The sequence below is a fragment of the Rhinoderma darwinii genome, chromosome 3 (genome assembly GCF_050947455.1).
Source record: "Rhinoderma darwinii isolate aRhiDar2 chromosome 3, aRhiDar2.hap1, whole genome shotgun sequence".
In the NCBI taxonomy this organism is placed as follows: Eukaryota; Metazoa; Chordata; class Amphibia; order Anura; family Rhinodermatidae; genus Rhinoderma; species Rhinoderma darwinii.
The window spans coordinates 225641532-225661516 of record NC_134689.1 but is presented as its reverse complement, the minus strand read 5'-3'; the positions used below and the strand labels follow the sequence as shown (position 1 = coordinate 225661516).

Sequence of the window (19985 nt, the reverse complement as noted above, 5' to 3'; positions counted from 1 at the left end):
AGAGACTGCTGAGTGACTATAGAAAGCAAAAATGGTCGCTGCGTGCAGTGCGTAGCACGAGAATGCCGTTTAACCCATTAGGTCAAGGACTTTTGTTGTTGGTACCGGCTATAAATCTTTAATAGCAAGACGACGCCAGATAAAATAATTCCGTGAAATCTCTGATCTGAATTTTATGAATAATCTCGTTCTATGCGAAACCTGCTGCCGCCGCAGGTAGAGAGAAGCTGAGGGCCTTTTTTCGTCTTTGGCTACAAACCCATAGAAGTTATTAGTGTAGCCTTCCCCAGAAAGCAAGAGCCACAGGAATTTAAATCTAATTACAGCAAATAAAAAGAGCGTCTTATAGCGGTCACTGTGTATCCTTCCTTTAGGACAACAGATCGAGGTCTTCCCAGAGCCAGATTTCACATTGAATGCACAAGTGTTAGACGCAATGCACGTGGTGTTTCTTTCTAGCCTGTAATCCTAATCCTCCTTATAGGTTCATACACATATATATATTTTTATTCTGGTGTTTTTTTTCCATATACCAGCCCACCACACACGTCACTTTCTATCACATTTCTAGTGAAATACCCAAACCAAGTAGCTCATTGATTTTCCATGTGATTAAGAAACCCCACCGGGAATGTCCTTTTCCACACTGGGTGCAGGGCTTTAGCGCTGTATTGTCATTCTGCACCAGACGTGTTTTCTTGGAACAACAAGTAACTCTTTGGTTCTAGTGATTTTAAGGCGGAAGGTTTTTACCCATGTTTTGAGTAACCTTTATTAATGGCAGATCTGGCTACTTTATAATCAGACCATATATTACATAGTTACATAGTTAGTACGGCTGAAAATATGTAGCTGCAAAGTTAGTAGGAATCAAAGGGTCATATTGAAGGTTCAAGGGAACGTGAAGGACTGTACATGGCGTCATGGTGCATGAAACCTCAGGGAAACTATACTTGACACTACTAAGGCAGAGGGCAGGAAGCTTTTTAACTGCTGAGGTTACACTCTTTAGGAATTTGTTTTGCTGCCAGCCAGAGATCCTCGTTTGAGGAAGGAAGTATTGAATTAGCAAATATTTGCAATGTCTTTAATGTAAGTAGCTGAAAGACTTGGACACCCCTTCATCTTGGAGATAAAAGTTATCAGCACTAAAATGGGCCTCTCAATGTTCATTTGAGTAGGTCCCACATGTCAACTTTAAGACTCCAGTGTATTTAGGATTTTTGATGTTTGTGCAGTATATTTTCAATGCGTTTGCAAGTATATTCCATGCAAGTTTTGATTTTTAAATTAAAATGATCAATTTCAAGTCACTAAATTGTTAATCTGTAAACATTTAGTCCTGTGGGCACATCCTATACACTATGGGGAAAGGGATGGAATCAACGCTATTTGCTTATGTATGATGTCACCATTGACATACATACATATATATAATATACTCACAGATTTACAGTTTTGTCCTCGTGGTATGGTAGGAACACTTCTAGTGTTCATGCAAATTGAATACTTCCCTGAGACAAGTGAGACTCTTTGTATATTTTGCTACCTTGTCTCTGCAGTCAACATTTCTTAGGAAATCCTATTAAATTGACCTGGTCTCTAGGTTTGATGGTGTTAGACATAGACAACTAAGGCCTTCTGAGACCTCCTAGCACAGTCTTCGATCTGAGCAGTTGTACTAAACACAAACTTGCATATCCATGATCTGTTATTTTGACCATTTTTGTGCCCTTTCCCTCCTCACAGAGTTATCAGTAAAGTGGTACCTACTCCAGACGCCAAAGCTGCTCCTCCACCATCCCTGCCTAAATCTCCTCCACCCGCCCCATCTCCGGCTCCTGCGCCAGTTCTTGTTGTCCCACCTCCCGTGCAGCCATCTCCCACACCAGCGGCAGCATCACCAGCTCCTTCGGCCCCTGGACCAAACACTGGCAACTCTAAAACACCTTATAGAAGTGTTGTCACAGAGACGGTCAGTACATATGTGGTAAGTGCGTTCCTTTTCATTTGTCTGAACATATAGGTGTTGTTTCCTTTTTGTTCCCCTTCCTAATTCTAAAGATTTGCATCCAGTAATTCCTGAGTCCCATTTTTATTTTTTTTATATATCTCCTATTCGTTGTGTTGCACCTTTCACCCTCTCTTAATACCCCTTAGACACTAGGGATAAACATGTACCAAAAATCTTCCATAATGTATTTCCTTTCTATGAAGGTGCCTGCACACTTAGCAGTAGTGTGCCACACGGGCAAATTATTGCAGATTTTGAAAGCTTTTTTTTTTTTTTTGCCTGTGGGCCTTTTACACGTGAAACTGGGGTCTGACTGTCTATCCAGAGAACCAGAGGATTCTCTGGTGGGCCCATACTTTGTTACAATAATTAGCCCAGAAGATAGATGACTTTGGAGCTAACCACTTGCCGCTAGGATCTTTTTGTCATTTGATTCACAAATAACCTATTTGATCTTATTGATATGTCCTGTGTGTGCGTGCCATGATAACAAAGGTTGATACAGTTTAGTGGACATGGCTCATGTTCTGTGTAGGTGAGCCTTCAGTATAACTTCCTCTGGTGGGCCCAAGATACCTCCGTTCGACGGTGGGAGAAACACTACGGTTTGGTGTACGGGCACAGGCACCTTTAATAGAGAGTCAAAGAAACAAGGATATTGGTATAGGTCAATGGAAGTGTACCGTTTGGTCCTTTTTAAGATTATCTTGAACAATTCTTGCCCACTAGCTGCTCCTGAGAACAAAAAGATGATTATTTAAAGTAGAAATGTAAAGTGGAAGGAATCTATTGGTAAAAAACTAGTTACACACTGGTCGTTGTACATTTTACATTGCCATAGAGAATATTACACCGGCATTGTTACCATTAATCATCCCCATGGAATTCTTCATAAATGAATGTGAAAATGAGCGACATTAGAAGCTGTGAAATACAAGTAAGTCATTTCAGCACTTATTGATGAGGACCCGTCTGTAACTGCAATCCAGCCTCTAGTTAAAGCCGTCCTGGCCTTCATCCTTCGTTACAACGGTGGAAATGATAATTGTAGGTGGCAGAGCAATCTTTATCTGCATGGAGGCGCTCAATTATCCGGCTAGAATGGGACTCTTTTTCTGGTTTTGTTTCACTTGGATTGTAATTCAGAGTGACAGAGATGTCATAAAGTAAATGGAAAGTTACTGAGTAACAACATGTTATACTCTTGATCTTATCAGCAAGTTGAACTGGAGAGTTTGGCTAATAAGTAAAGATGCATTAAAACGTAGAAAGTCTTAGACTATTGTGTGGCTGTAATTGCCAGCACTGTGGGGTAACTTCTGGACGTCAGGGGCTTGACTCGCAGGTCGTCTGTGCTCTACAAACATCCGTTGTGTTGCTGTTTCATTGTAGTGCAGAACTACATCGCTTATGTCACACTATTGCCCAGAAGGTAGACCAGCTTCTGCGGGATGTTTCCATTCCATCTACTGGTAGTCTGGATTCAGAGGGGCAGTTATTAAGAAAAGTCATTATTAAAAGGCATCTATCCCACAAGTCTGAGGATGTCATTGCGTGCTGGCAGAAATGAGTCAATGCAGGGGCATCTGATCGCTTGGATTAAATCAACTTGTGGACCTATATAATATATTAATAATGTATATCGCTGGATGGGTTATACGAAAATCCTTTAACAAAAAGGCTACAATATGACCCTACATTAACAGTGCATGTAAATATTTACAATAAATCTTTAGTTAACCCCTTCCCGAAAGTCGGGTAGGGGGAAGTATGGAGCGGGCTCACAAAGTGAACTCGCTCCATACGATGCTGGTGTCCGCTCGTTTAACTCGTTCAATAGCGACCGCAGCATTTAAATCATTAGAAAGAGGAGGGCGACCCCCTCTAACAGCTCATCGCACGCAACGCAATCGCGGGGGGTGTGATGGTTGCTATGGCTGCCTGGGGGCCTAATGAAGACCCCCTGGTCCGCCATCTTTGTACACTTATTAAGCCTTGCCTCCGGCAGGGCTTAATAGTTCTGTCAGAATCACGATGTACTGCAATACATTAGTATTGCAGTATATCGCGCAAGCGATCTAACGATCGCTGGTTGAAGTCCCCTTGGGGGACTAATATAATAAAAAGTAAAAATGAGTACAATTTATTTTTTATTTTTTGTGTAGAGAAAATAAAAAAATCTTAAGTTAAAAAAAAAAACCTTTTCCCATTTCCCCCCTAGAGCATAGTAAAAAAATAAATAAATAAACATAATTGGTATCGCCGCGTCCGTAAAAGTCTGAACTATCACAATATGTCATTATTTAACCCGCACGGTGAACGCCGTAGAAAAAAAAGAATTGTAAACGCCAGAATCTCTATTTTTTGCCCAACTTATCGCCCACAAAAAAAGAAATAAAAAATGATCAAACCATCGCATGTACACCAAAATGGAATTATTAAAAACTACAGCTTATCCCGCAAAAAATAAGCCCTCATACCACTTAATCGACAGAAAAATAAAAAGGTTATGGCTCTCGGAATTTGGCGACACAAAATACATTTTCTTTTTTACACTTAGGTTTTTACTTGTAAAAGTAGTAAAATATAGAAAAAAACTATAAATATTTGGTATCGCCGCCGTAATCGTATTGACCCACAGAATAAAGTTAACATGTTTTAATTGCACAGTGAATTCCGAAAAAAACGGTGCGCGAAAAACCATGGAGGAATCGCTGTTTTTTTTCATTTTCTACCCCACAAATAATTTTTTTCCCGTTTCCTAGTACATTATATGGCAAAATAAATGGTGCTACGAAAAACTACAACTCGTCCCGCAAAAATCAAGCCCTCATAGTACTATATTGACGGAAACATATAGAAGTTATAGATTTTGGAAGGTGGGGCGGAAAAAACAAAAATGAAAATCTGAAAAAGGGCTGCGTCGGGAAGGGGTTAAACATTATAAGGGGCGTATTATTTTAGGGACTTGACACAAACATTTAAACGCACGTGTAGCATCTTCGGTTTTGATTTCCTATTAGTTTTCCTTTTTATTGATAAGGCTTCGTTCACATCTGCGCTAGGGCTCCGTTCAGGCGTTCCATCAGCGCTTTCCATTGGAACGGAGCCCTGACTAACACAAACGGAGAGCAGGGGTCTCCGTTTCCATCACCATTGATTTCAATGGTGACAGATCCGGTGCAAATGGTTTCCATTTGTCTCCATTGTGAAAGGGTTCCGTCGGAATGAATACCTTAGTAGACTGCGCAAAACAACAGAACCCCTGCACAACAAAGACAAATGGAAGCCATTTGCACCGGATCTGGCACCCTTAAAATCAATGGTGATGAAACCCCTGATTTCCGTTTGTCAGTCAGGGCTCCGTTCCGACGGAAAGCTCAGAGTGAACGTCTGAACGGAGCCCTAGCGCAGATGTGAACGCAGCCTCCAACCATTAGAATGTTTACACTTACTGTGCATATGAATATTTACAATTAATCTTTATTTAGTCATGTTGCATTCTTAAATCGTATCCTTTTTCTAAATATGATGGCTTAGCCAAGGAAATGTATAGGCTCTAACCCTATAAAGGGGTTCTGTACTAGTTTAAATGTATAATGCAAAGTGTCCACTCATCCAGTGAAAACATTTCTTAATATACATTGTGTTAGAATTCTGCCTCAGCTCTCCTGTAAATGTTGTGGCTGCTTGCAAAGAGCTGTAAGAGCGGCTTCAGGTCTGTCCCTGTAAGTTGCCACGTGGGCTAGCTGGCTTCAATAGAACTTAATGGTACAAGGCTTGTCCATGCAGCAGCTCAAGAGGACAGACCTGCAGCCACTCTGATGGCTCCCTGATCCCCAGTACTTTTTGTAGCTATTGTTATCAGACATCACATTTTGTATTATCAGTTTTTTTTAACATACTGGAATATTAATAATTAAGATACCTAAGTTTTGTTTTTTTCTACACTTTCAGATCCGCGATGAATGGGGTAATCAGATATGGATCTGTCCAGGGTGTAATAAACTCGATGATGGCAGTCCAATGATTGGCTGTGATGGCTGCGATGACTGGTATCATTGGTAAGCGAACTATAGATTACTTAGAATGTCAAGATTCATATGGTGAAAGCATTAAATAATTTCCTCTATCTATTAGTGAAGAAAGAATTGCTAAACTTAAAAAGGTTTGTCCGAATGGCACTATGGAGGGTGATTAATTCACTGGCATCACATGGAAAATGTTCTTCCCTGATGGGTCATTATTCGTTACACATAGAAGATGCCCACCAAATCATATTAACACTTATTAATTTAATTGTAGTTTCGCCTGAGGTTCTGCTATGAAATACATAATTCAGTTTACATATTTATTCTCACCGAGTACATTGTGAATTAAGAATCCGACCCCATATGTGCAAATCTCTCAAGTAAAAAGCTTCAGCGTGGAGATACCTGGAAATCTCCTGGTCAGACGATGAACACAATGCTTATTGTACACCTTTAAATATACTGATAATGGTCAGGAAGCTAAGAGGCTTTGTTTATCTGCTCTGTGCACAAACGAAGTAATACTGATTGACAGGGCACTTCAACTTGCCGAGATTGACCAGAGATCACCCGCATCCTATTTTAACACTGCATTTAGTACAGCGCAATGTGCTGCTTTTCTGTCCTGTTGTGGAGCATACAGTATAGTGCAGTTACATTAATACGCTTTTGTAAATGTATTTGTGTAAAGTCCTTGCATGTTTTGATGGTTTGTTGAGTACTTTATACTTTGCATAGCACTTAAATGCTGGGACATGTAAAGAGCATTTTGAAAATCTTCAGACCCTTTTACATTTTTCACATTTTATGTTGAGGCCTTGTGCTAAAATTTATTAAAAATTAAAAACTCAAATTTAGCATGGACATAAGTATTCAGACCCTGTGCTATGACAAATTAAATTTAAATTTAGATCTGAAGGCCTCCAATTTCTCTAGATAATGTTTCTACACCTTGATTGGAGTCCACCTGTGGTAAATTCATTTGATTGGACATGATTTGTAAATAAACACCCCTGTCTATAGAAGGTCTCACAGCTGACAATGCATATCAGAGCAAAAACCAAACCATGGGGAGAAGCTACCTGTAGAGCTCAGAGACAGGATTGTGTGGAGGCACTGAGCTGGAGAAGGGTGCAAAAAATTCTGCTGCACTGAAAGCTCCCAAGAGCACATTGGCCTCCATAATTCTTAAATGGAAGAAGTTTGGAACAACCAGGAGTCTACCTAGAGCTGGCCGCCCCAACAAACTAATCGGGGGAGACGGGCTGTGGTAAGAAAGGTGACCAAGAACCCAATAGTCACTCTGGCTGTGCTCCAAAGATACTTCCAAAATGTCAACCATCATTGCAGCACTCCACCAATCTGGGGTTTATGGCAGAGTGGCCAGAAAGAAGCCTCTCCTCAGTAAAAGACACATGAAAGACGTCCTTTAGGTGCTTTTTTTTTTTTTTTTTTTTTTTTTTTGCAAACTCCAGGCAGACTGTGAGAAACAATGATTGAACTATTTGGCCTAAATTCTAAAAGTAATGTCTGCAGGATACCAGGCGCTGCTCATCACCTGCCCAATACCATCCCTACAGTGAAGCATGGTGGTGGCAGCATCATGCTGAGGGGGTGGTTTTTTAGTGGCTGGGACAGGAAATTGCAACATTCATCATTCCCTCAACCCTGACCAAAGTACAGAGAAATTTTCTTAATGAAAACCTGATCCAGAATGCTCTGGACCTCAGGGTCATTGTCTTGACCAAACCAGTCTAAGCACACAGCCAAGACAACACTGGAGTGGCTTAGGAACAACTTTGTGAATGTCCTTGAGTGGCCCAGCCAGAACCCTCACTTGAACTTCATCACATCTCTCGAGAAGCCTGAAAATGGCTGCCCACCGATGGTCCCTATCCAACCTGACAGAGCTTGAGCGGATCTGCAAAGAAGAATGGCAAAAATCCCCAAGTCCAGGTGTGCAAACCTTGTGGCATCACACCCAAGAAGACCGGAGGCTGTTATTGCGGCCCAAGGTGCTTTAACTAAGTGCTGAGTAAAGGGTCTGAATACTTATGTCAATGTAATATTTACGTTTTTCCTTTTATTAGTAATTTTTGATTTATTAACATTCTGTTTTCACTTCGTCATTATGTGGTATTGAGTGCAGAATGATGGGGGGGGGGGACTTGAATAGTTTTGTTATTTTAGCACATGGCCCCAACATAACAATATGAAAAAGTGAAAGGGTCTGTAAAACTTTCCGAATGCATTGTATGTTTGGAAACCGGTTGGGCAGAGTCAAGTTTAGGGTTTTTCTAATTTGCCCATTCACAACTACCGATTGGTAAAGCCAAATGTCGTCACCTCATATCCCTGTTAGTATGGGATTTCTTAGCAGTCAGTCAAAAATTGTAAATCTGCGGTGCTCACTACTAAGCAAGAATAGACTTCGTGAATCCATTCAGATAGGAGCAATAACTATAGTACTAACCAGAGATGTGCTTTACTCTTGGACAAGGACTGAGATCATTATGATGTGCTCCTGTGTATCTAACACTTCAGCTTATTATGGAGAATTTATATTCTTTGTATCCAAGGGGATGTTTTATTTGCCTGAGTTTCCTCACGACTGGTCAACGTTCATTTGTCCAGTAAAAATGGCTGTCTCTTCGGTACCCTCGTGATGGGAAATTTTAACTCTCTGTTACATGTATGGCAGCTCGATTTTTTTTTTTTTTTTTTTTTTTTTTTTTTTTTTTTTTTCCCTTCTCTTTATCTGTGGGCTCTGTATTGTGAGTATTTTCACTCTTGTATCTTTTTAAAAAATGTTTTCCCACTTCTTCCTTTTCAGGCCTTGTGTTGGATTAACAGCAGAGCCACCAGAAGACACATGGTATTGTAAAAAGTGTGACGCCAAGAAGAAAGATAAAAAGCACAAAAAAAGGAAGCACAAAGCTCACTGAGACTTCCAGGGACCATTTCTTGGCTTAAAATTTTCCTTGCTTCATCTAATGGAGGAGCGTATGACTTTGATTTTTGTGGGTTGCACTCTGAAGCAAGTAAATAGTAGAACATGCAAGTGAAGCTCCAACACAAGGCATGGAGAGACCGTGTGGTGCGACCTTTCTCCACTTTCGACGCCAGTGCTCCTGTATGATAGATGTACTCCGTCTTCACAAGTTGAACTTGATAAATCTGTAAAATCTAGTGAATGATTTAAAATAATAATAATAATTATTATAATTAAAAAATAAATAAAAAAAGATTGAGGGGACTGTGCCCATATCGCTATTGACATATTTGCTGTACTGGATGATAATTGTATGAAATAGGTTCTGTTCCTGTACCAATACATGTGTCAAGTTCATATTTTGTTATAAAAATATATAAATCATTTTCCATTTTTCTTTTTTTGTGTGAATATAAATAAATGGTTCTTGCTTTGTGAAATATATATATATATATTTTTTAAGAAATGTTTCTAGTCTATCCCACTTGTTTCCTAGCCATTTTTTCATTGATATTTGTAATATATTTTAGATTTGTTTTTGGTCTTACCTTTTTCTCTTTCTTTTTTAACCATATGTCTAAACCCCAGTGTGCACATACTTTGCATTTATTGGTTTCATAGTCTTTTAGGCTTTTCACTGAATTGGGTGCAGATCCCAATTAGAATGTGAGAAGAGTGTTTGTGTAAATCCAAACTGTGCTTTTTGCGTCTGCTTATTTTACATTGCAGCTTAAAGCAGCGTTGCTTATTTGTATCTTTCATCTGGAGGTATGTTTTGTATATATTAAAGGTGTGTCTGAAATCTACTGTTTTCTGTCATTTCTGTGTTTTAATTGGTTTTGTAATTGATTGTAATAAATGCTTGAATAAGGGTGGGTGCAGTTTTATGCTCCATAGAACGCCTATAATTTTCCTGGTGGACTCATTAGAACTGGACTATACAACATTGTGTTGACAAATGACTTCGGGTAACTTTACATGTGCTGAATGGTAGTCTCTTTTTTGCAGTGTGAAACCCATAAAGTTACCCCTACGCTAAACAAATTGTAGATTTTTAAGCTTCTTTTGTTGTCCCCCCCCCCCCTCCCCTTCCAAAGCCAGAACAGAGATTGGATTTAAAAGCCGTGAAGCATAAGCTCTTCACTGTTATATTTTTTTTCTCAGATTGGCCAAACCAAGAACCGATAAAATGCCAACCAAACTTACCCATGTGTAAAAGTCCTTGTTTTAATGGAAAATGTACAAGGTGTTTAGTAGCCACTGGGTTGAATGCCACTGTAAACTAACAACTTTGAATAGTCAAGCACTTTAATACTAAGACTATATTTAAATGAAAATTTGTACAGAGCTAAAGACACTTCCTGTTCTGTACAGATCACTTTTCAGGAGTCGTCTACTTATCAGAAGGCAGGATCACAATAAAAAGTAACAACTCTATCATTAAGCTGGAGGCAAATTACACAACCACATGTACAGTGGCTACTACACATGACCAAGCATGCTCACTACACTTTTCCATACAAGTCAGTCATTTTCTGGCTTGATTTTCTAATACCCAGGTGCCTGCTGTACAGCACATCTTGGCTGCTGCTGTTGTAACAACTTGTGCAAGATGGCTGCCCACATTAACACATACAGAAAAGAGAAAATAAGAACAGTTTATATAGATTAGGGAACTCAAGTGGTCAAATACTAGTTGAATAAAAAAAAAAGCTGTGATCGTCTAAGAGGGTGAGTTCTGTGCATTTTTTTTCTTATATTATTTTTGGAGTTGATACTTGGCACCCACAGAGCACTGCCCTAGTGGCAGTTGTAGAATCACAGATCCTGGCAGCACAGTGATCTGAGATTATTACCACAGCATGGAGTAGTGCCAACCAAAATGCTTTTTGTGTTTTGGAAATAGCTTAATTTTACAATATTATCTATCATTTAAAAAATAAATAAAAAAATGTAATAAAAGTCTCCTAATTGGTTCTATCTACTCAGACTTTTGGTCTGGTGAAATTCAAGATTGTGTTATGCGCTGGAATAAGTGAGACTTCAAGAATATCAGGGTTATCAGAATGCCAAATTAAGATCTTTAAACTATCTAATTAAAAATTATTTTGTTGGAAGTTTTTAGACATTATGTATGTGCACTCTTTAGAAGTATGGCAGAGATTTTAAATTTTTTTTTTTTTGTTTTTTTTAGTTTTTCCAAATTTTGTTCACATAATCAAAATATCCTCTTATTAAAAACAATGGTATGTTTGGATTTTAATAAACATTAGAAACAACCCGTCTTCAGTGTATAGAAAACTTCCAATCTCTAAATAAAAGTACGTACATACCATACTGAACAACACTAAAGACGAAACCTAATCCTCTTTATATTTTAAAGCAGAAGACACCAAATTTCTCTCTCTCTCTCCCTCTCCCTCTCCCTCCTAAAAAGGGGCATGGAAGGACAAATAAAAAAAAAATATTGTGGTAATAGAAAGATTAAAGGCCCTTTTACACGTGCCAATTATCAGGCAAACTATCGTTCATATAACGCTCGTTGCCGATAATTGCCCTGTGTAAACGGGAACGATCAGCGGATGAATAAGCAAACGGTCGATCATCTGCTGGTCGTATAGTTTTTAAAAAGTTTAAATTATCGTTGTCGGCAGCACATCTCACTGTCGACATGATGATAACGTATGGGGACGGAGCACACAATCGGCCATCAACGAGCTGTCCCGTTCTGCGCTAGTTTACGTGGACCAGGACGGGCTGTGTAATAGGCCCTGTTGGCACGTGTCGGTTTTGACACGTTGTGGCATGGGTTCGGCGTCCAGTCTGACCAGTTGTATTCAATGCATGTTAATGGGGTCTCTACAACCCAGTTTACATGCTGCAGATAATTTCCATGATAATATTTGCCTGGGGTGAGGAAAAGAAAATTCCACGAGAGTATGTAGCGTTCCACAGCGAAAGCCGGCTGATTTCCACGCGTGGGTTTACAACACATCAAACTGCACATCTGCGGCTGAAATCCAAGATAAGCTTTGAACATAGTCGTAGACATCTGAACATGGCCTTATACTTATTTGTCTGATACATTCTTGGGCTTGGCTTAAAAATATGAATACTAAATACTTCTCAAATCTCCGATATGAGAATCCTTTGTACTGTATTTCCAATAGAGTAATATGCAAGACTTGTCTCACATTGAGAAATTATATTTTGATGGGGCTCCAAAAAGTTGGTATATTGTGGAGGTAGTATGTGGCCACATTAGTCACCGTTCACTAGATGCTTTTGGTATGGGTTAGGGCTGGGATTTGCATCTTCAATACGAGCGCAAAAATGCATCCATGTTACGCATATGTGAAACTGGCCTAGGGCTAAGGTCTTGTAAGTAGCTGTTTTGACTGATCTTTCACCTGTTTTGGTAGTGTCCATAACCACCTTTGATAACTCCCTGCAAGACTATTTATTTTTTGAAGTGCTAAACCATCTGCTCCGCTCAGTGCCTGGTAGAATTGAGTGACTCCTTGAAAATTTGCCATATAGGAACTTGGTCATCAAATTTTTTTATTACGGAGCTGTAATATTAGTCAATAAAGGCTAAAGTACTGGAAATTGGATCTGAATTTCTGCCTCCATTGTCTTGTGTGACAAATTATAACTCCATAATAAAATATTCACCCATCTGCAAAATGCAGACCACATTCATTTTTAAAGGGTCCCTCATGTTTCGCTTCTGGTAATGTTATTCAGGGGAGATCATCCTGTACTTGAGTCTTTGGACTGGCAGAATACGGAAACCCAAAACAAAGTTGTAAATAGGCGGTCCTATAGGTAAATTATTTGAAAGATTTCAAAAAGACTAAGTCCTCCATTTCGTTAAAGAACATGGTTTGGTTTTGCTTGGTTTCCATTGCTGATAAAACGGGGAAAGTTTCTGCTCCAGCAAGATATCTCCCAGCCAAAGATGTCTAAGCCCTGTATTGTTTATATGCTCTAAAGAAGAGCTCTCAAACTCGGCCGGGTAAGTGGACCACATATAGAAAAAATGGGAAGTTGATGGGCCGTATTACTTTCAAATTTTGATACAAAATAAAGTTATTGTTAATCAATTCGTTATTTGAAATACTATAACACTATATTACTATAATTATACAGCTAGGTTTAAAATTTGAGAGTTCTCCACGTGCTTATTACAACAATCCAGGTTTCCAGTTTGTGTCGCTAAATGCAGTCCGGCGGCTCAGTTGGCATTGTTTGGTAGACACACATGTCAAGATTGGGCAGCCTCTTTTTAGATAGGGCCACAGGGTCCTTCTGTGGATAGGGCCACGGCGCCCTCTGCGTATAATGCCACACCCCCCAATAGCTAGTTCCATTGGGTACCCCTCTAGGAGTGAAATCCCAAGCCAGAGCATTGCTGGGGATTCCTCTGCTGTTGGAGCCTCTGACGTCAGGGGATCATCCTGGGCCGGAATGTGATATCAGGGGCAACCCCAGAGCCGGCGTCCCAGAGGAGAGCACTAGTATAGGCTCTGCGCCTGAACTCTGGGGAAGCCACTGACATCAGTGTCCATACATGGACAGTGATGTCAGGGGCTTGCCCAGAGCTGGGGTCTCGGAGCAGAGCCACTTCTAGCACTCTGCCTGGGATTCCAGCTCTGCTCCTGACATCACTGTCCATATATGGACATGGATGTCAGGGGCAACCCCAGAGCTGGAGTCCTGGGCAGAGCGCTAGTAGGCTCTTCCTGGGACTCTAGCTGTGCTCCTGACATCACTGGGACTCCTGCTCTGGGGAAGCCCCTGACATCACTGTCGATGCATGGACATTGACTTCAGAGGCTTTCCCGGAGCAGAGCCTATACTAGCGCTCTGCCCGGGACTCTGCTCTGGGGGGAAGACCCTGACAACACTGTCTGGAATTCACTGACATTGCTGTCCATATATAGAGTCCCGGAGCAGAGCCTATACTAGCGCTCTGCACGGGACTCCGGCTCTGGGGAAGCCCCAGACATCGCTGTCCATATGTAGACACCGATGTCAGGGGATTTCAGAGTCCCGGAGTAGAGCCTATACTAGCGCTCTGCCCGGAAATCCGCTCTGAGGAAGGCCCTGACAACACTGTCCGTATGTGGACAGTGATGTCAGGGAATTCCACAGAGTCCCGGAGCAGAGCCTGTACTAGTAGCTCTGTGTCCCACGGGCCGCAGATGACTGCCCCAGGAGCCGCGTGCTTGAGACCCTTGCTCTAAAGCTAGTCCTAGACATGAGTAGAAATCTTACTTCAACTGCTAGTAAAGTTGGATGATCTGTTGGACTTCCAGTTAGACTCTCAGCGTAAGGGATTATTCAGACGAACGTATAATATGTCTGCTAGGCGCGTGATTTTCACGTGCGTCGCACGGACCTATATTAGTCAATTGGGCCGTTCAGACTGTCCGTGATTTTCACGCAGCGTATGTCCGCTGCGTAAAACCCATGACATGTCCTATATTTGCAAGTTTTTAGCGCATCACGCACCCATTGAAATCTATGAGTGCGTGAAAACCGCGAACGGCAGACTGACGCACTTCCGTGTGCCACGCGCTAAAGTAGTCAAAACTATGAATGAAAACCGAAAAGCACCACGTGCTTTTCTGTTTACAAACATAAAAACAGAGTGTCATAATGATGGCGGCTGCGCGAAAATCACGCAGACACGCATCATATGCTGACACACGGAGCTTTTATGGACCTTTTGCGCGCGCAAAACGCAGCATTTTTGGCGCGCACAAAACGCACACGCTCGTGTGAATACGACCTAAGTCCTGTTGAGGAAAAAAAATTGCCTTTGGGTGATTTTGAAGCCAATTATTTTTTTTATGTTTTTTTTTTTCCCCCTGTAATGCAAAACTGGACATTATCAATGGAGAGCAGGGAGGATATGTTTTTATTGCTTAATTATTTTAACTTTAGCATTCATTTTTAACCCCTTCAGGACGTGTCACTTTATGTGGTAATAACTTTGGAATGCTTTTACCTATCCAAGCGATTCGGCGATTGTTTTCTCGTGACATATTGTACTTTGTTAGTGGAAACATTTGGTCGGTAAATTCATTGCTTATTTGTGAAAAATACCAAAATTTAGAGAAAATGTCTCTGCTTGAAAAACCGATAATACCACACAAAATAGTTACTATTTAACATATGTGTACTTTATGTTTGCATTGTTTTTTGAATGTCCTTTTATTTTTCTATGTCTTTACAAAGCTTAGAACGTTTAGCAGCAATTTCTCACATTTTTAAGAAAATTTCAAAAGGCTATATTTTCAGGGACGAGTTCAGTTCTGAAGTGGATTTGAGGGACCCATATGTTAGTAACCCCCATAAAACACCCCATTTTTTGAAAACTTCAACTCTCAAGGTATTCAAAACTGCATTCAGAAAGTGTTTTAATCCTTTAGGCGTTTCACAGGAATTGAAGCAACGTAGAAGTGAAATTTACGAATTTCATTTTTTTTGCCAAAATTAATTTGTAATACATTTCTTTCTGTAACACAGAAGGTTTTACCAGAGAAATACATCTCAATACTGGAATTTGTGGCCTTTTTATTAGAATATATTTTAGGCACCATGTCGTGTTTGAAGAGGTCTTGTGCCAAAACAGTGGAAACCCCCCAAAAATCACCCCGTTTTTTTTGAAACTACACCCCTCAGGGACTTTATCTAGGGGTATAGTTAGCATTTTGACCCCACAGGTTTTTTGCTAAATTTATTTGAATTAGTCTGTGAAGATGAAGATCTCCCTTCTGGAAAAAACCCAGTAAATCAATTTCTCCCAATTACGGAAATAAACCATATGGGGTAATAAACTGCTGTTTGGGCCCACGGCAGCGCTCAGAAGGGAAGGGGTGCCATTTGGATTTTGGAGCGCAGATTTTACTGGAATGGTTTTCGGTGCCATATCGCGTTTGCAACGCACTGGAGGGACTTAAATAGTTTCTAGTGGTATAGTTAGCATTTTTACCCCACAGGTTTTTTGCTGACTATGTTTGAATTGGTGTGTGAAGATAAGAATCTACTTTTTTTCTGAAAAAACTTAGAATTTCCACATTTTTTAGGGAATAAAGGAGAAAAAGCACCTCACCATTTGTAAAGCAATTTCTCCTGATTACGGCAATACCCCATATGTGGAAATAAACTGCTGTTTGGACCCATGGCATGGCTCCGGATTGAAGGAGCGACATTTGGATCTTGCAGCTCAGATTTTGCTAAATTGGTTTCTGGGGGCCATGTCGCATTTGCAGAGCCCCTGAAGTACCAGTATAGTAGAAATTCCCCAGGTGTAATCCCATTTTGGAGACTATACCCATCAAAGAATTAAATTAGAGGTATAGTGAGCATTTTGATCCCTCAGGTGTTTTACAGATTTTATTAAGATTGAGCCGTGAAAAATAAAACATTTTTTTCCAATAACGTGTAGATTTAGCTCATAAGTTTTCATTTCCACAAAGAATACAGGAGAAAAGACACCCCAAAATCTGTTACACAATTTCTCCTGATTAGGGAAATACCCCATATGTGGTTGTAAACTGCTATTTGTACACACGGCAAGGGTCTAAAGGGAAAAAGTGCAATTTAGTTTTTGGAGTGGAGATTATACAAAATAGTTTTTTGGCGCCATGTTGGCGCTGAGGTACGAGTACAGTGAAAACCCCTGAGAAGTGACCCCATTTAGGAAACTACACCCCTCAAGGAATTCATCTTGAAGTGTAGTGAGCATTTTGAACCCAAAGGTTTTGCAGAAATTCATACACTATAGATGTTGCAGATTGAAAATTGCCATTTTCCACAGATATGTTATTTCAGTGCCCAATGTGTTGTGCTCAGATTGAGGCACTTTAAACACAGACCCCATACGTTGTTAAGTGGGTTCTCCATCGTACAGTAATACCCCATATGTGGTCATAAACTGCTGTTTGGGCACACTGCCAGGCCCAGAAGGACCGCCATTTGGCTTTTGGAGCTCAGATTTTGCTTGGTAGTAGTTTTGTTTAGTGTTTTACTGGTGTTTCAGTTTATAACGTAGGGGCATATGTAAGCTGTGCGGAGTACATCAGAGTATATGTAAGCTGTGCGGAGTACATCAGAGTATATGTAAGCTGTGCGGAGTACATCAGGGTATATGTAAGCTGTGCGGAGTACATCAGGGCATATGTAAGCTGTGCGGAGTACATCAGGGTATATGTAAACTGGGCGGAGTACATCAGGGTATATGTAAGCTGGGCGGAGTACATCAGGGTATATGTAAACTGTGCGGAGTACATCAGAGTATATGTAAGCTGTGCGGAGTACATCAGGGTATATGTAAGCTGTGAGGAGTACATCAGGGTATATGTAAGCTGTGCGTAGTACATCAGGGTATATGTAAACTGTGCGTAGTACATCAGGGTATATGTAAACTGTGCGTAGTACATCAGGGTATATGTAAACTGTGCGTAGTACATCAGGGTATATGTAAACTGCGTAGTACATCAGGGTATATGTAAACTGCGTAGTACATCAGGGTATATGTAATCTGGGCGCAGTACATCAGGGTATATGTAAGCGGGGCGGAGTACATCAGGGTATATGTAAGCTGTGCGGAGTACATCAGGGTATATGTAAGCTGTGCGGAGTACATCAGGGTATATGTAAGCTGTGCGGAGTACATCAGGGTATATGTAAACTGTGCGTAGTACATCAGGGTATATGTAAACTGCGTAGTACATCAGGGTATATGTAAGCTGGGCGCAGTACATCAGAGTATATGTAAGCTGGGCGCAGTACATCAGGGTATATGTAAGCTGGGCAGAGTACATCAGGGTATATGTTATCTGAGGCGAGTACATCAGGGTATATGTTATCTGAGCGGAGTACATCAGGGTATACTTAAACTGCGGAGCACATCAGGGTATATGTAAGCTGGGCGGAGTACATCAGGGTATACGTAAGCTGGGCGGAGTGCATCAGGTCACAATAGGAATAATAAAATTAATTATCCATGTATGGTGACGTACGCTTTGAACCAATCCTTTATGCACAGGCCAGATTTTTGGGTGCAGGAGTCGTACTTCTAAAAGATGTCCGTGGCATTGTACAAAATATCCGCACTCCAGCATTGCCTAATCTTTGACTTCTTCACTAGCCCCATATGTAGCACAGATTCCAAAATGACATAGTTTCCGCTGCATTTACAGGGTCTACCAGTGGGGGCTGCAAATGATGAACTGGGGTTTTAGGTGAAGAACTGCTGCACATATAAATTAGTCTGGGCCGGCGTTTTGCATTATTGCGTTCCGAGAGTCATAACTTTTTATTTTTTCGTTGACGATCTGTGTGAGTGCTTGATTTTTATGGGACGAGCTGTATTTTTTATTAGTATCATTTTGGGGTACATGCGATTTTTTTGATCAGTTTTTATTCAATATTTTTGGGGAGGTGAGGAGACCAAAAAACAGAAATTCTCTAACTTTTTTTTATACATTTTTGACGCCGTTCTCTGTGCAGTATAAACAACATGTTTACTTTATTCTGCGGTTTGATACGATTATGGCAATACCAAATTTAGATCGTTTTTATATGTTTTGCTACTTTTACAAAATAAAAACAATTTTTCTAAATAAAATAATGTTTTAGTGTCACCATTTCCTGAGAGCCATAACTTTTTTATATTTTTGTCAACGGAGCTGTGTGAAAGCTTGTTTTTTGCGTGACAAACTGTAGTTTTTATTGGTACAATTTTTATGTACTTGCGACTTTTTGATCACTTTTTATTAAATTTTTTTGGAAACAACATGACCAAAAAATGAAATCCTGGCATTGTTTGTTATTTTACTTTTTTACGGTGTTCACCGTGCGGGATAAATATGATATTTTTATAGGTCAGGCCAATACGAACGCAGCGATACCTATTACGTATAGTTTTTTTTATTTTTTATAATAATAAAGGACTTGGTCAGGAAACGGGGCGATTATTGTTTTTATTACGTAAAACTTTTATTTATTTATCTAAAACTTCTTTTACTCACTTACTAGGGGACTAGGGGACTTGGAAATCTGATCTTCTGATCCCCAGTACAATACACTGCACTACTTATGTATGAACTTATGTAGTGCTGTGTATTGTGACTAGGGATGTCACGATACCAGAATTTGGACTTCGATACCGATACTTCGTTTAGTATTGCGATTTCGATATTTGGCTATTAGAGCTACATTAGCATATTTGAAAAAATGCTCATAACTTTACAAATAATAAAAGTGTTTTTTTAAAACAAATCATACTGTAGTTATCAGCAGCAAAGCGCCTATTAGATTAGTTAGGAGATAGGGAATTAATAAACTGGTGACAGAGCCTCTTTAACCCCTTCCCGCCCAAACACGTACACAGGTGTGTAACTAGGAAAGACTGGGCCCCATAGCAAACTTTTGACTGGGGCCCCCCTCCGCTGGGTATCACACAACCCCCCCCCCCTTGTAGATAGTGCCTCCCTATAGATTCGACCACGCAGCGCCCCTCTATAGATAGCACCATACACAGCCTCCTGTAGATAACGTCTTACAGCCCCAATCCCCCCTGTAGATGACGCCATACAGTCCCCCTGTAGATAACGCCATACACACCCCCCCTGTAGATAATGCCATATAGACCCCCCCCTGTAGATAACGCCATACAGACCCCCCCCTGTAGATAACGCCATACAGACCCCCCTGTAGATAACGCTATACAGACCCCCTGTAGATAACGCCATACAGAGTCCCCCCTGTAGATAACGCCATACAGAGTCCCCCTGTAGATAATGCCATACAGAATCCCCCGTGTAGATAACGCCATACAGAGTCCCCCCTGTAGATAACGCCATACAGACCCCCCCCTGTAGATAACACCATACAGACCCCCCGTAGATAACGCCATACAGACCCCCCTGTA

General features: G+C 40.5%; 1 protein-coding gene across 2 annotated transcripts in view; it reads left to right on the top strand.

Moving 5' to 3' along the window:
* Positions 1-9839, top strand: part of TAF3 (TATA-box binding protein associated factor 3) — a 114652-nt gene extending 104813 nt beyond the window's left edge. For both annotated transcript variants that reach the window (XM_075857463.1, XM_075857464.1), the window contains exons 5-7: positions 1750-1990; positions 5972-6078; positions 8879-9839. In XM_075857463.1, coding sequence (XP_075713578.1) covers positions 1750-1990; positions 5972-6078; positions 8879-8990 — 460 coding nt within the window. In that variant the 3' untranslated portion in view covers positions 8991-9839. The remainder of the gene's footprint in view (positions 1-1749; positions 1991-5971; positions 6079-8878) is intronic.
* Positions 9840-19985: the final 10146 nt, after the last annotated feature.